Source organism: Eretmochelys imbricata, chromosome 22 (assembly GCF_965152235.1).
Source record: "Eretmochelys imbricata isolate rEreImb1 chromosome 22, rEreImb1.hap1, whole genome shotgun sequence".
In the NCBI taxonomy this organism is placed as follows: domain Eukaryota; kingdom Metazoa; phylum Chordata; order Testudines; family Cheloniidae; genus Eretmochelys; species Eretmochelys imbricata.
Window position 1 is genome coordinate 17383290 of NC_135593.1, and position 14203 is coordinate 17397492.

The 14203-nt window shown below is 43.9% G+C and overlaps 1 protein-coding gene across 2 annotated transcripts in view; it reads right to left on the reverse strand.

The window, feature by feature from the left end:
• The window catches only part of ZBTB16 (zinc finger and BTB domain containing 16), a 168576-nt gene that overhangs the window by 74644 nt on the left and 79729 nt on the right, over window positions 1–14203 (reverse strand). For both annotated transcript variants that reach the window (XM_077839885.1, XM_077839884.1), the window contains exon 2: window positions 13944–14041. In XM_077839885.1, coding sequence (XP_077696011.1) covers window positions 13944–14041 — 98 coding nt within the window. The remainder of the gene's footprint in view (window positions 1–13943; window positions 14042–14203) is intronic.

A 14203-nucleotide genomic window follows, 5' to 3' on the forward strand; every position in this document is an offset into this window, starting at 1 on the left:
AGTCTTGCTCATGGTATTCATTTAAGACCTTTGCAGTTTTCCAGTCAACTGCATTCAGGTACCATCCTCATCCTCTTCACCAGGATCAGGTGGGACAACATCCAACTCAGGGCTTGCATGCAGCCATTAAGAGCTTTACTACTGCCTAGAAACAGGGAAAAAATAAACAAAGCTCCCAACCACGTTAAGGTCTCTCTAACAAGATCACCAAAGCAGTCCAGAATTCCAGGACTTCTGTTCTCTCTCAATGCATTGCATCCAGTATGCTTGTGATAGATTCCAAAGTAGGCTTTACACCAGAGCTTTCTTTATTTGGATACTACCGAAACCACATTTGCTGGTTACAAGCCTGCCTCGAAGACTTGGCAAAAACATTATGCCATCATTCTTCACTGGTTCTCTTCACAGATCTGGGGTGAATTTTCAATGAATTGCATAAGGTGTTTTCTAAGTTTTCTGACTCCCATTAAAAGTCAATAGAAGGAGGATAGCTAAAAACCCTACTCAGCTATAGAAATAGGCTCCTGTGGTTTTTTAAGTAACAGCCACCAATGACCATCTGTAAGCAGAATGGGGAACCTCTTCTCTCTGACAGGGGAAAGCTTCAGTCTTGGCTGGGCTGTCTGGGAAATGACAGCTGTTAGACCCACTTCCTTTCATCGTGCCCTGAAGGCCCAAAAAACCCTCAACCCACTGTTTTCAACACTAAACTTGATTGTCGTGTAGGTGTTTCATTTTAAACCCAAAGCGTGGCATATTACGTACCCAAGTTTGAGCAAGCATTTGGAGAGTGCATTCCTTCAAAACATTTCGCCCATTTACTTTAAAATAAAAGGAGGGGATAACACTTACTCCTCTGGCATTGTGTCTAGTGCAAGGAGGCTGAAAGGGATCAGAATGACTAAGTGAATACAGGATTCCCTTCCAGCTGTATTTCCACAACTCACCAGTGAGCGTTTCACGTATAATAAATATATTCCCACCCCCTTCTAAAACACAAGAGATTAATATATAACCTCACATTTTCTGAAATGCTGTACATAACAAGAATGTGGAACGGAAATATGGATTTTTTTTTAAATTGCAAAGTAAATTTATGCATTGTTGTCACTTTACTACCTAATTAATTCAGTAATTTCAAAAACAATTGTATTTATGTTCCATTTACCACATCAAAAGTACAAAGAAAAAAAACCAACACTGATGCTAAAATAATACCTCAAGGCATCTATTTTTAATCAGTTAAAAAAAACTGGTTTCTATACAATCTCTCTTGGGCAGACCACCAACTCTAGGAGAGAGAAAACAGCCAAGCCCTCTATGAGGACCCTTCCTGGCTGCCGAAAACAGAGCTTGTCAAAAAAAAACCAAAAAAAAAACAAAAAACACAAATCCATAATGGCCTGAGGCTCCTCTCCAATCTATTTTCTGCTCAGCTGGTTTTAAATGAAGTTATTATGAGTCATTAAAACACCCGCAAGCCTGTGGAAGTCAGCCAATTACAATTTTAAATTTAGCCTGTTCTCTACCCCATTCTCTTGTTTTCTTCTTTTGCCCACATAAAGCCGCTGTGGGGTTTTTTTATTATTATTATTTTTTTTCCCTTTTCCTCTATTTTACCCAAAGTGGAAGAGACAGTTATAAAAATGTCTTGTATTTTATATCAAAAATACATCCAAGGGCCAAAAGAAGGAAACCAAGAATAGTTTCTGTGATCGGAAAATGCAAAAGGTTGGTTTTTTTGGGGGGGGGGCGGGAATGGGGGTTAGTATTAAAAAAAGTAATCAGTGAATTTAAGAAAAATAAAAAGCATAGGTTTTAAAAGGTAAAGACAGACTTCTAAATTGAGCATGAATGTCAGGGTAAGTCACTAGATATGATGAGCTCATTTCGTTTTTAAATCTGGAAGGTAATGGTCTGTGCTGTGCTATTAGAGCAAAGGAACAATTTTCGGCTTCTATGTAACCCTCATTGTACAATTGCCTGGGATATAAAAGCAGCCCCCACCCAACCCAAGTTGAGCTTGTTGAATACCGTTTCCTGCATAATCATAGTGGTTTATGCTGCTTAAAGCAGGTTTATAAACATCTACTGTTATCTTTGGGACAATCTGGCTGACTAGTGCATGCATTTCAGATCAGCCTGAATGTTCTTATTTGCTCTCAGAAGGTGGGAAAAGATCATCAGGGAAGAAAAATAGCATCCAGGTTCAATGGGAGATCACCGCATCCATAAGGACACCTTGGCCATGTAGATTAAAAAACCCTGTGGCTTCTGACTTACACCCAGCCCACCCTCTACTCAAAACCTACACAGCCCTCTTTCTGCAACACATAGATTCCAAGCCGCCCCACAAATAGCCTTGTACAGTGGTGGTGCTTTTGGTTCCGCACAATTAGATCTGTAGCAAGTTGTTATAGATGTTTAGACAATTGTTCAAGCCTCTTGAATGGTTCACATAAAGGGCGTCTGGATAACCACCTTCACATGCTGTGAGGTTGACGGTGTGACCAGAGCATGTTTCCTGGACATTGCCAGTGCTCCCACATTACCCCAGCAACGGCACAGTGCACAACCTAAATTTCTCACAGCATCTCAAATTTAGGGGTGGACTGACATTTTTATTCCACAGTTCATTTCATAACGTCTTGGCATGGACCAACTCCCTTCGCCAAAGGCCAAGCAAACTCCCCGACATGAAGCGAAGGCCCCTTTGCAAGAGAAAACTCTTTGCACTTATCCACCTCCCCAGTTCCCATCCATCAATTGATTTTACAAGATATTTCAATCCACAGACAACCAGGAATGCCTTTGAAAGCCCAATGTGGTCTAGGACTATGGGTAGAGATCCACCACCCAGGCTTTGTAGTTGTATAAGGGACAAATGCTCAGAATCAGAAGCTTTGGCATTCCCCAAGAGGGACTCTCTCAAGATGGTCTGAATGGTTTCTACATTCTCAGCTTCCAGTACAGGGTTACAAATTGAGATAGATAGGTAGATAAAAACACCCAGTGAAAATTATGTCATTGGCTCCCATCCCCTTCCATGCTACTGAGATGTAACATGTTGACTTGATTCTGATCTCTGCACGGATGAAATAATAACTCCTGATTTACACCACCATGAGAGCAGGATCACTTATATTCTCTTAATAATGCTTTGGGTGTTGTGGACTAGAGCTGGGGTTCCCTGAAGAAACACTCCTTTGGGAATTTCTGAGTTTTAGGGTGCTGCCATTTCCCCCCACAAAGCTGAAAATTTATGGCTGGGTGGTGGAGGGATGGCTCTTTTGGGGGGACACATGGCTAAAAATCTTTTTCCAAATAGCTTCCGACACCTAGTCAGTAAATGGCAGCAAGTCTCACATACCCAATGCGTCCGAATAGACCTGAACAATTTCAGCAGCTTTTTACACTTGCTGATTTTAGAAGAATTGTTACAAGACATTCATCCACAAACTTCACCCGATTGAAGGGAGTTCTTCCCAAAACAGGAAAATGGGTTTTGTTTTTCATACAACGTGTAAGTGGAGCTTTTAAAGAGGTGACCCCTTTGCGCAAACCATGCCAACAGAGAAGCATCACAAGGGCTAGGTCAAAGGAAGAACTACCATCGTTCCAAATTACATTCTAATAGGTCAAATAAGTCAAATTGGAATGGAGAAAGAGGGAAGAAAAGCACCTAATTGTTTGGGCTTGTTCCTTAAAACATTCAGGTCCCATAAAGGATTCAGCTTTCAGAGATGGGCTATATAGGTTTGATGCCAGAGTCATGCCCTCATCCAGGGTGCAACTGAAACTGAGAAAGGCACAGAGGTCAGGCTGCTAATTCTGTCCATCCAACTTTGCCCTCGTGCCTAGGTACTGAAGCATTTCTGTGCCATGTTGCAGCAGACTCTGAGTCACCTACTTGCAAGCAGGGCAAAGGTCAGCACTGAGTGAGGAATTGGCTGCTCCCAAGTTCCTGGGTTTTGGTTGGCTTGTGTTCTGCCCTGAATGCCATTTTAGAGATGTAGTCCTGGAGTTTAGCATGTCTGGGTGTCACCCACAACATGGCTTCTGCCTCCCAACTTACCTACCCGTCACGGTCGGACAGCAAGGGAAAAAAAGTTAAGGGCTTTTGTAAAGTCTGGCCCTTTGGTGTCCCGCCTCTAAAAAAAGTGCTCCCGCCAGCCATTTAAAAAGAAGTAAACCCCACATGAAGGGGAAAGCTTAGAATTCAGAGAAAAGGAATACAAGAGACGGAAAGGCATTTGACTAAGCACCAACCATGTCATATTATCAACTTCATTAGCCTGTTCCTCCCCCCACAGCAGCTTATGAATTTGTGGGACTATTTTGGGACTAAAAAAATAATTTCGGTTTAGCGAAAAATAGAGGTTATTACACAATTTCCACTTTTCTCTCCACCCTTCAAGTAATGTTCTATCTGACAGCCTCCTCTCAGAGGGGAAAAAATGACAAATCCAATCCAAAATTCAACAGCCTGTGTTCTGTTCAGAAAGCACACAGTGTACTGTACAGCCCATAAAACTCCAAACAGCCTCCAGACACTTCTGCAATCGTCCTCCATCAAAACACTTTGTCTTGCATACAAAAATAAGATACAGTGCTGAACAGAATACAAAATCAGCCCATTACAGTACAGGGAGGCTGCTACTTAGCAACAAGGGGGCTTTAAAGCTGCGATACTCTACAGGAAACAAAATGTGTCAAGCCTGTTGGGCAAATGATAAACATTAGCAGTATTAAAAAACACAAAAGCCATGTAAATGGATTGCACACAACATGGGGAGGAATTTAAAGAACGCATCTTGGGGAGAGGGGGAGGACGGTTTGATCAGCAATGTCACCCCAAATCTGGATGCAGAGTCCTGAGCATGTTTATGTTCTCCTTTTCAGGAGGGAGGGAATGTTTTCTAATACCGCAGCCTACAGTGAACTTTCAGAACTTTCCCATCTCGCATGCATGATGAGAAACCAGAGAGAAAATGGGTTACAGTAGGATGATCACATATATTTAGCAGTATTAATGTAGACAGATGTGCATAAGATTTATTTGCTACAGAGCACACAATGGTGTAATGGGTCCTGGCATTACACTCGATGCATAATGCTTAGCAGAACACCTTGAATAACAAAAAGCATCCAAAAGAGGGGGAGGAGTAGTGATGGCTGCAAAATAAACGTATTTCATCAGGTAAAGGGGAAAAATACCCTGGCTCTGGATCAGCAGCAGGGGCTAGGACTCCAGCCAAAACAGGAGCTAAAAAGCAAACCATATTCTTCCAGTCTCATCTTAGACTCTTGAGGCAGAAAAGGAAGGCAGGGAGGGGCTGGGGGAAAAGAAATGTATATTTCATTAGCCAGTGTATAATTTATAAACAGCATTAAACAGTTTGTTTTCTTTTTTTCCTCTCTCCTGTGTATGAGGGTTGGACAGCAGTCAAGCCTGCATTAATTTCTGCTTTGGGTACAGTGTGTTCTTGGATGCACATCTGCGAATGATCATAAACTCTCTGGAATGCTGGCAGAACATCCAGACCTGCCGGCAAGCCGATGACATCACTCTGGGAATAAATTTGGGATGCCAGCCAAAATGCAAAAAGGGAGGGGGAAAGGGGAAGAGGGAGGGTGAACAATCTCCAAAGAATCTCAGCGCTTCCCTTTTTTCTTAACTTTGCATTGATGCACACACCGACTTCAGCAAACAACAACATTTTTAAAAGGCACCAGAGAGGGAGGCAGCTTAATTCCAAGATGAACATCTCAGATACTTCACGAGAAAACATCTTCTGTAGCTCACCGCTTAATAAGGAGATAAGCGCAGAACACGAAGAGGAAGAAAAGTTTACATTTATTAGAGACTGGTAGCAAATGAATTAACCACAGCTTTAGATCTTGGCTGGATAAAAGCAGCCCACTAGGACACACGATGAGCAATCGTGGGCCACACCAGCAGAGCGGGGGAGGGCACGGGGTTGGTGATTGCACAACACAGCCAGCGAAAGGAGGTGGCTAGTGAACCTTGGGCATCTTTGCTCCACGCATTTTGCCACTGCTTTTGTCGCAGCCTTTCTGCTCCTTGATGCCAGGCCCCAGATTTCAGCTGTCAGGAGTCTCCTTTACTCTTGTCACATCAACAGCTGAAGTCAGAACGCCTGCATCACCTCGCCTTCCTGTCATGCAGATTATACATCGGACGGACGGACGGACGAGGCAGCTTATCTCTTCGGGTGTCAGAATCCTGCTAGTGCTAGAGCAATAGCAACCTGGGAGAAGAAGATCCCAAAATCTCATCTCACCGCCACACCATGTGTGCACACACTTCCAGGGACTGGCTTCCCCTCATCCTCCCCCTGCATGTCCCTAATCCCAACTCAACCCTTCCCCACACTGTAGCCAGGTCAACTTTTCTTAGTGGCTAAAAAGCTGGGCTCAGATCTTGGCTGCCCTTAAAACAGGGTGCAAGATAAAAATTACTACCACTGCCCCCCACGGGCAGAATTCCTGTGCTCCTTAACGACGAGATGCCATGGAATTTTAATTCTGGCTGGGACACTACGTGCCACAAACGGGATTTAGTTCAATAGGGCCAGGCTGTGGGCAGACTTGCCTCTCCTTCACTGAAATCAACAGGCAGCCTGAGGCCTGCTCAGAGGTGAACGCTGGCTGCAGCTTAGGAGTCATTTCTAGGCACATAACCCCAGACTGGCAACCTTTGTCTCCTTGCCACAACTGTGTCATTAGCAGCAGTCTGGCCGGAAATGCGACTCTCTGCTGCCCTGGGCCACGTCACAGTCACTGACCTGCTAAGCAGCACAATGGAATTAAGTCAACAAACAACACGGTCATGCTTAGGACATTATTTTAAGATTGAGAATTTGCCAGTGCAGGGTTACAAAATCTTGAATGAACACCTGAGCGTTCAAAACAATAATTAAAGCAAGGAATCACACCTTTGCAAGCAGTGTTCCTTGGCGTTGCCTGTTTGGGATTGCATGATGGATCAGTGGATTAGAAAGTGTGTAGTTCTCTCTCTCACACACACAACACACTCTTTACAATGGGTGCCTCCTGAGGCAATCTCTCATTTTAATACATTGGTAACTTTTTGAAACATTCCCCTTCTGAGCTCACTAAGTCCAGGACTGGTCTTTACATGGAGGAGAAGTATTTTGTTTGGGGTGGGGAGGAAATGGGGGCTCTGTTTGCACTCTCCTCATCTCCATTTTGGACTGGGGGCGGGGAACCATTCTCTCATAAACAAAAGTTACAAGCACCAATAGCTGAAGCTGGAAGCATGGAATTTGCCCTGGCCATCTTCCTCCGTAACAACTGGGCCTTGGTGTGGTTTGAAGAAAAAACTTAAGTCTACAATGAAGCCCAATGCTGGAGACTTGCTAACTGCAACCTGAGCATGCAGAGGTGTTCTGGATCAAGGCTATACACATTCACTTAAAAAGAGATGCATATATGTGTAGCTAGCATTTGTTGGTTCAGAGAACTCAAACTCTGCTCATTAAGTCAATGGAGCATGTAAACTGTATGTTCCAAATAGCTTGAGATTTTTCCTTTCCCGCCTCCCGCCCTCTTTTCTTTTCCTGGGAGGAAAAAGATTTAAACTTTAACGTTTCTTAAGACCCACCTCTAATTAAGAGAGCAACCTTAACTCAACCCTATGGAACACATTTAAGGCTCTTAACTATTTTGTCCCTCATTAAATGTAAACCTAAATAAACTACGTTTATACCGTATTTTAGCTTAAAATATACTGCATGTGTAATACTGCCAAGTTAACATTGCCAGAACACTCTGAACACAGTATTAACAATAGGGTTTGCCTTGCAGTTTTGTAACGATTATAATTATGCTATACATACATGCAATACTTATGCACACACTATTCCATGAGAAACATACTCCTAAATGGAGGGTCGCACTTCTCCAGACCATGTCCCCACTCTCTCCCTCTCTGCTTTTCACAGTGTCACAACAACCCCCATACAGGTAAGCATTTTAGCTCTATGTGCCTATGATCCACATTCTGCAATACACCAGTAGTAAGTGCTATGGCCTATCCACTCATATAGGAATCTATGAGCCAAGTTCCAAAGAGCTCTCAGGTCAATGGAAAACCATATGCAAAGGGAGGATGGATGGGGACAAAACTATCATTAAAAAACAGAACAGTATCAAACCATCCCCTGCACCTGTTCTTGGTCATTAGTAGCAGGTGTCACAGCAGAGGTGGGTTTTGATATGGCGAGGACAATGGCTTTATAGACCAGTTCAGTGAGAGCATTCATAACATCAAATTCTAAGGCCAGAAGGGATCCTTTAGACTTAGCTGCCTAGCACTGGGCTTAGAATTCCCCCCAGTATTTCATGCACTGAGCCCATACACCTCATAACTGAGCTCCAGCACTCGTTAAAGTTTATTTTTAGGAAGGCATTCCATGAGCATATTCATAAAAGCAGGAAAATGGGATGTATGACCAGACCTCAGAGACAAGACTGCATCAAAAGACTAAAGAAAATGGATATTTGGACTGAAAAAAAAAAAAGAAGGGGATAATGATCTGGAAGGACATTTTAGGGAGATGGAATTAGACACAGCAGCCTTCGTCTCTAATTCAAGTGTTTTCTTCTCCTTATATAAAAGTGACGACATGGGTCAAACACGTGCACAACTGCCAACTCCAAATGTTCAAAAATCGTGTGATTTGCTTAAAAATCATGAGATTAAAAAAAACAAACAACAACAGTTGGGTTCTGTTTGCCTTCTGGCATTGGAATATTTAATGATCACAGTTTCCAGCTTTTCTCCACAACTCTGAGGGCTAGAAAACTTAAAAATAAACAAAGCCGAGCTTGTCAAGCAATCTAATTTCAGCAGCTGGAGCTTTAAGAAAGACCACCAAATATTGTGAGACTGACGAAAACACTGGAAGAGGTGGCAACGGTGCAGATTCACCCCTCTTGCTCTTTTTCCTGCTATATAAAATGGGTAGATATTGAACTTAGCAACAGAGCGAGGGCCAGATACTGGAGCGCTGTCTATTTATACCAGCTGCAGATCCGGCCCTACAGTCTCAGCTTCCCAGAGAAACCTAAAAGTGGGAGAAAGAGAGGAAAAACTTTCTAACTGATCTCCCAGAGCTGCATCAGAGCATTTCTCCTTTCCCTATGACTGGAAACCCCCAAAAAAGATTTTCCCCAGCACATCACCGGAACTGACAGCAGGTCATGTGAAAGACGACATGAATTGAACTGTACGTTATAAAATAAGCACCGATTTAGTGCTCATCCCTCCCCAAGCGCCACCCCCCACCCCCGCATTACAGTACAATACGACCTTGAGAGGAGTCACAGAACCGGGACAGGCCAGAACAATCTCGTTAGTTAATTTGTTAGTTTATTGTTCATTAATTAAACTTCTCTTTATCATCAGGTATCCCTCAAACATTTGATTAGTTGAACACATTCCGACTGAAATAGAAAAACTTCAATTAAATGGAACATTTACTACTGCCATCATCTATGGCCTTTTGAGGTGTGGGGGGACCCCAAATCATAAGGGTCTCCTACAGGGCAAACTTCTAATTCAACAAAATTGTCCATTTGGACAATGAAAACTGGATTTAGGAGATTTAATTTTAGCATGCTAGTCACTGAAAACATGACCTCATGTTGTGGATCCAACACAACCTCATTGCATGGGGGGGGGGGAGAAGAAAGTAAAAGAAGAGGTGCAAAGGTCTCGTGTTTTAATAAATAACAGTGCTGGAATTTAATGCGGCTGTTTTCGAGCGTTCAAACAGCTCCTTCTGCCTCCCCCCACCCTCGGATTTCATCCAACCCCAGACAGATTAGAAAAAAAATTAATCTTGTATGATGACAAACTTGGCTCAATGTTCACTGTACATACTGTACCCACAAGGCTGGCAGCCCGCCAGGGATTGGCATGGGGCCAAAACGACAACAACACACACAGGCAGCGCAAGCCAAAAAAAGGGGGAGGATGGAGGAGGAGGAGGAGGAGGAGGGGGAAGGGAAAACACAGCTGAGATGCTAAGTGCAGTACACACCGCCTGCCACAATGCCAGGTATTAGCCAGGACCTCAGAGGCGGTTGGCTTCAGGGGAGCGACTCCGGGAATATACACCGGATGGTAACGCCAGTCAGAATCTGGCCCAATTAAAATGACAACAAATCAGAGGATCCAATCCTGCAAATACTTACAGCTGGGAGTAGTGTTTGATACTGTGAGAAGGACAAAGGGAGGCAAGTGGCCTACTCCTGAGAATAAGGACCATGCTGAGTGAAGTGCGTGCGGGATCAGGCCTTAAAGGCAGAAATAAAAAGGGGCCATTGTCTTTTCATTGATTTATATCTAGTATTTTTTAGAATAAAATCTATAACCGGACTCTTTTTATAAAGCCAGTCACAGCGGACTCTCAGATATATATGAAGGAACACTAGCCTAGGTACAGGAAACACAGAAGAAAAGTCTTCAGGTCTAATTTCTCATGCATCAAGATTAAGAAAAATACAGCAGTCAATATCCGGGACCAAACACAGAAGAAAACAGCAGCACAAGAGTTATTGCTCTTGGTTTTTTGAGAGGCAGGGTGTCAGGGAAATACAGCTAAACAGCGGATGGATTCATTTCCATTTGGAATGCCAAACTCATGCATGTGGGAGGATCCAGGTGTGGCAGATAGTCTAATAAATTGACTACGATCACCATCATGCACCAGGAGTTCAGAGTCAGCCTTCGGTGACAAGAGAGGTTGGAGAGGAGGAACAATAAACAGATCTTCACTGTCTGTACAGCGCCTTGCACAACAAGCATTCTAGGTATTACCGCAATACCATTCAGTATTTGTGCCAGGTTACTGTGCAGTGGGGTTCTGGGGTGCATTGGTATTCCAGAGACTATTCATGCACCTGACACTGAATGTTGAGGAGAGGCCATAAGTAAAGGGGCAGAGGTGCCAGAGGAAGGGAGCAAGGTGAATTGCCAGAGCTCTGGGAAGAAACCTGGATAGCAGCTGCGTGATTCCTGGCTCTAGTGTCTGTCATCCACCTCCCAGCAGCACCACGCCCCCCAATTCATGCCCTTCTCGCGGGAGATACTCAGCTGCCCATAACTCCTGCCCGCAGGACAGCTGAAAGTTCAGCTAATTTAGGGCCAGGCTCTCAAAGCTGGGACTCAGAGGTGTGAGCTCTTATTGGGTCAGGAGAATTTCTCTTTTAGAGACTGGGACAATCCCAAACAAACCTCCAGACTTGAGTGGCTTAGATATAATGGAACCGGATCATCCCCTATTTTCACAACAGGAAAAAACAGCCCTCCTCAACCACTCTCACCATGTGTATGACGAGTCCTCTTGCAGCATCTAGCTGCCCACCCTCCATCAACACAGAGCAATGGGGAAAGCCAGGCGCAACACTGCCTAGCTCTGCGCAAGCCCCTACGTGACCAGACCTGCTGGGGTATCTCACTCATGATCTGCTTCCCTTATTCCAGCCGCAGGCCTCCCCCTTAAGCAAAGACTGCCAATTATGCCATGTTGCTGGGTAGTTTTGTGCTATGGAGAAGAGACCCTTGGAGACTATTCTGAGTTCCTCTCAAACTCAGTTCACTGGTGCCTTATGCCAGCTTTGAAATTGTGCCCGAGAGCTTGCTGTCTTACTCCCCGTGTGCCATGCAGCCCTCTTCCCTCTCCAAGTCTAATTTCTCATGTATCAAGATTAAAAGAAATACAGCAGTCCATACCCAGGACCAAGCACAGACTGCAGGGAAAAAAAAAAAAAAAAACAGAGGAGTAAGAGAGAGACAGCGCGTGCTCATCTTCCACAGAAAACAATTTATGAAGCATTTGAAAAAACTGATTGTATTTATTGTGCACAATCTCTTCATTTATCCCACATTTGTTTGCATGTCTATGGTCAGATGATCGTGTTTATTCTAGCCCTGTCAGGACCTCTAGAGCTGCTGGTGTATGTCAGAGGAGATTCAATGATCCATGATCAACCATCTAGGAGTCATCTGCTAGGAGATATCTGTGTGCTTCGGTTCCCACTCTGACCCAACCAGAATGGCAGAAGCCACTCTCAGTGCTTAAAGAACAAGGACAGAAGCAGCACCTCCATGAGATGCATGAACTTCAGTTAGGAAATTATGCTGCATCTGGTCTCTCATACTTATTACCATTCACGATTAAAGCACTGGCAGGAATTATAACACTTAGCATTTTATGGAGGTAGATGAGTAAGTATTAATTATCACCATTTTACAGGTGGGGAAATGGACCATTTGTTCTGTGTTTGTACAGTGCCTAGCACAATGAGGGCCTGGTCAATGACTAGGGCTCTCAGGCACTTAGATAAAACAAACAAACAGAAAGTGCAGTGACTTGCCCAAGGCCACATAGGGAGGGAATAGCAGAGGAAGGATTAGAACTCACTGCCTTCTGACTCTCCACCCTGTGATTATTCCTACAGACCATATGGCAGAAAGTTCTACAGTGATGCTAGCATCCTTCCAAAATTACTCCAAACGTGCAGCCTTGTAAACTCATGTGGACTCTAAGGGTGTGTCCACACTGCAAAAAACCCCCACAGCAGAATCTCAGAGCCCAGGTCAGCTGACTCGGGCTTGCACCACAGGGCTAAAGACAACAATATAGGTGTTCCTACTCTGGCCAAGACCCTCCCCCCAACTGGGTTTCAGAGCCCAGGCTCCAGCTTGAGCAAGAATGTCTACACTGCTATTTTTAGCTCCCTAACACAAGCCCTGGGAGCTTAAGTCAGTTGACATAGGCTCAGACTCACTGCTGCAGGGATTTTTTTTTGCTAGTGTTGCAGTTATGTCTACACTGCACACTAAGCTTAGGTCTGTGGGACCTGGGCTTATGGACTCGATGTTTCCAAGCCTGCACTTGTGTGTCTGTAAACTTGGCTTTACGATTGCTGGAGCCAGGTCTTGGAGCCATACTAATGATCCATACTACACTACAGAGACCTTCTGACTCAGGACTGCAACTTGTCTCGCGTCCAGACCTGCAAAATGACAAGGCTTGGACCTGAGTCACAGCGGGACTTGGGCTCTGGCCCACCTCCCTAGCAGTATTGCAGGGCCTTGGTCTTGAGTGTTTGCTGACCCGAGACAGACTGATTTGTGTGCGTGGACAGAAGCGTGGGGCATGAGCTCAAACCTGAGTAAGCACCCAGGCTTCGTGAGCAGTGTGAACATACCCTAAGTGATTTACCCTTGAATGAATGAGACATGGATTCGTATGTACACTTTACCTTTGAGCAAATGGATCCAATGGCTGCCTGCATTTTTTTTTAAATAGAAAAACTAATTGTATATGGGACTCTATACCCAATAGGAATTTCAGACTAAATTAACTTGCAAAACACGTCGTCTTCTCACTAGTTTAGCATTCCAACCTTTCTATATCTATTTAATTAAAGGGCCTGCATAATTTGAACCCAATAGTTAGATTCATTAGACGGAGTGCCTAATTTTGCAACGGTTTTGCTAATGAAACTGCAGTGGGTGCCTGTACGTGGCAAATACAGTACACACACACAGGAAAACCACTCCAATACCGTGGCCGAAGTGGATGGAGGCAATTGAATAGCACTCAGCCATGCAGTAGTCCAAGTCTGTTATTCCAGGCTGCTGAGGACCTGCAAATATTTCCCCAGTTAAAGAACTGAAAACAAAACCTCTGAAAATGAATGTAACTGGCTCTGGAATTAAAAGGGAATATAGTCATAATTTACCATTCTAAAATGGTTAAAATAATCCCCGGCCCTACACATATGCGTGCACTGTTAAAGTTTGTCTGGGAGTTTCAATAGATTTGGGTCAATATGACAGAGGCAGCAGTCCCCTAACGGAGCATCGAAGTCTCTAAACCTACCTGAGTGAGCCAGTAAGTGCATTCGGAGCCGCAAGCTATCCAAGAATCGTTTCCCACACAACTCACATCCATAAGTCTTCATACCACTGTGCAGCTTCCTAGGGAAAAACAGAGACGGATTAGTCCTCTTGCTTGTTTGGGGGAAGAGGAAAAAGTTTTATTTAAAATGTTAACACTGAGACCTTTTGAATATTTCATGAAATCTACACATTATCCGTGAATTTTCTCATTAACTCAGCAGGAACACAAGTCACAGATAT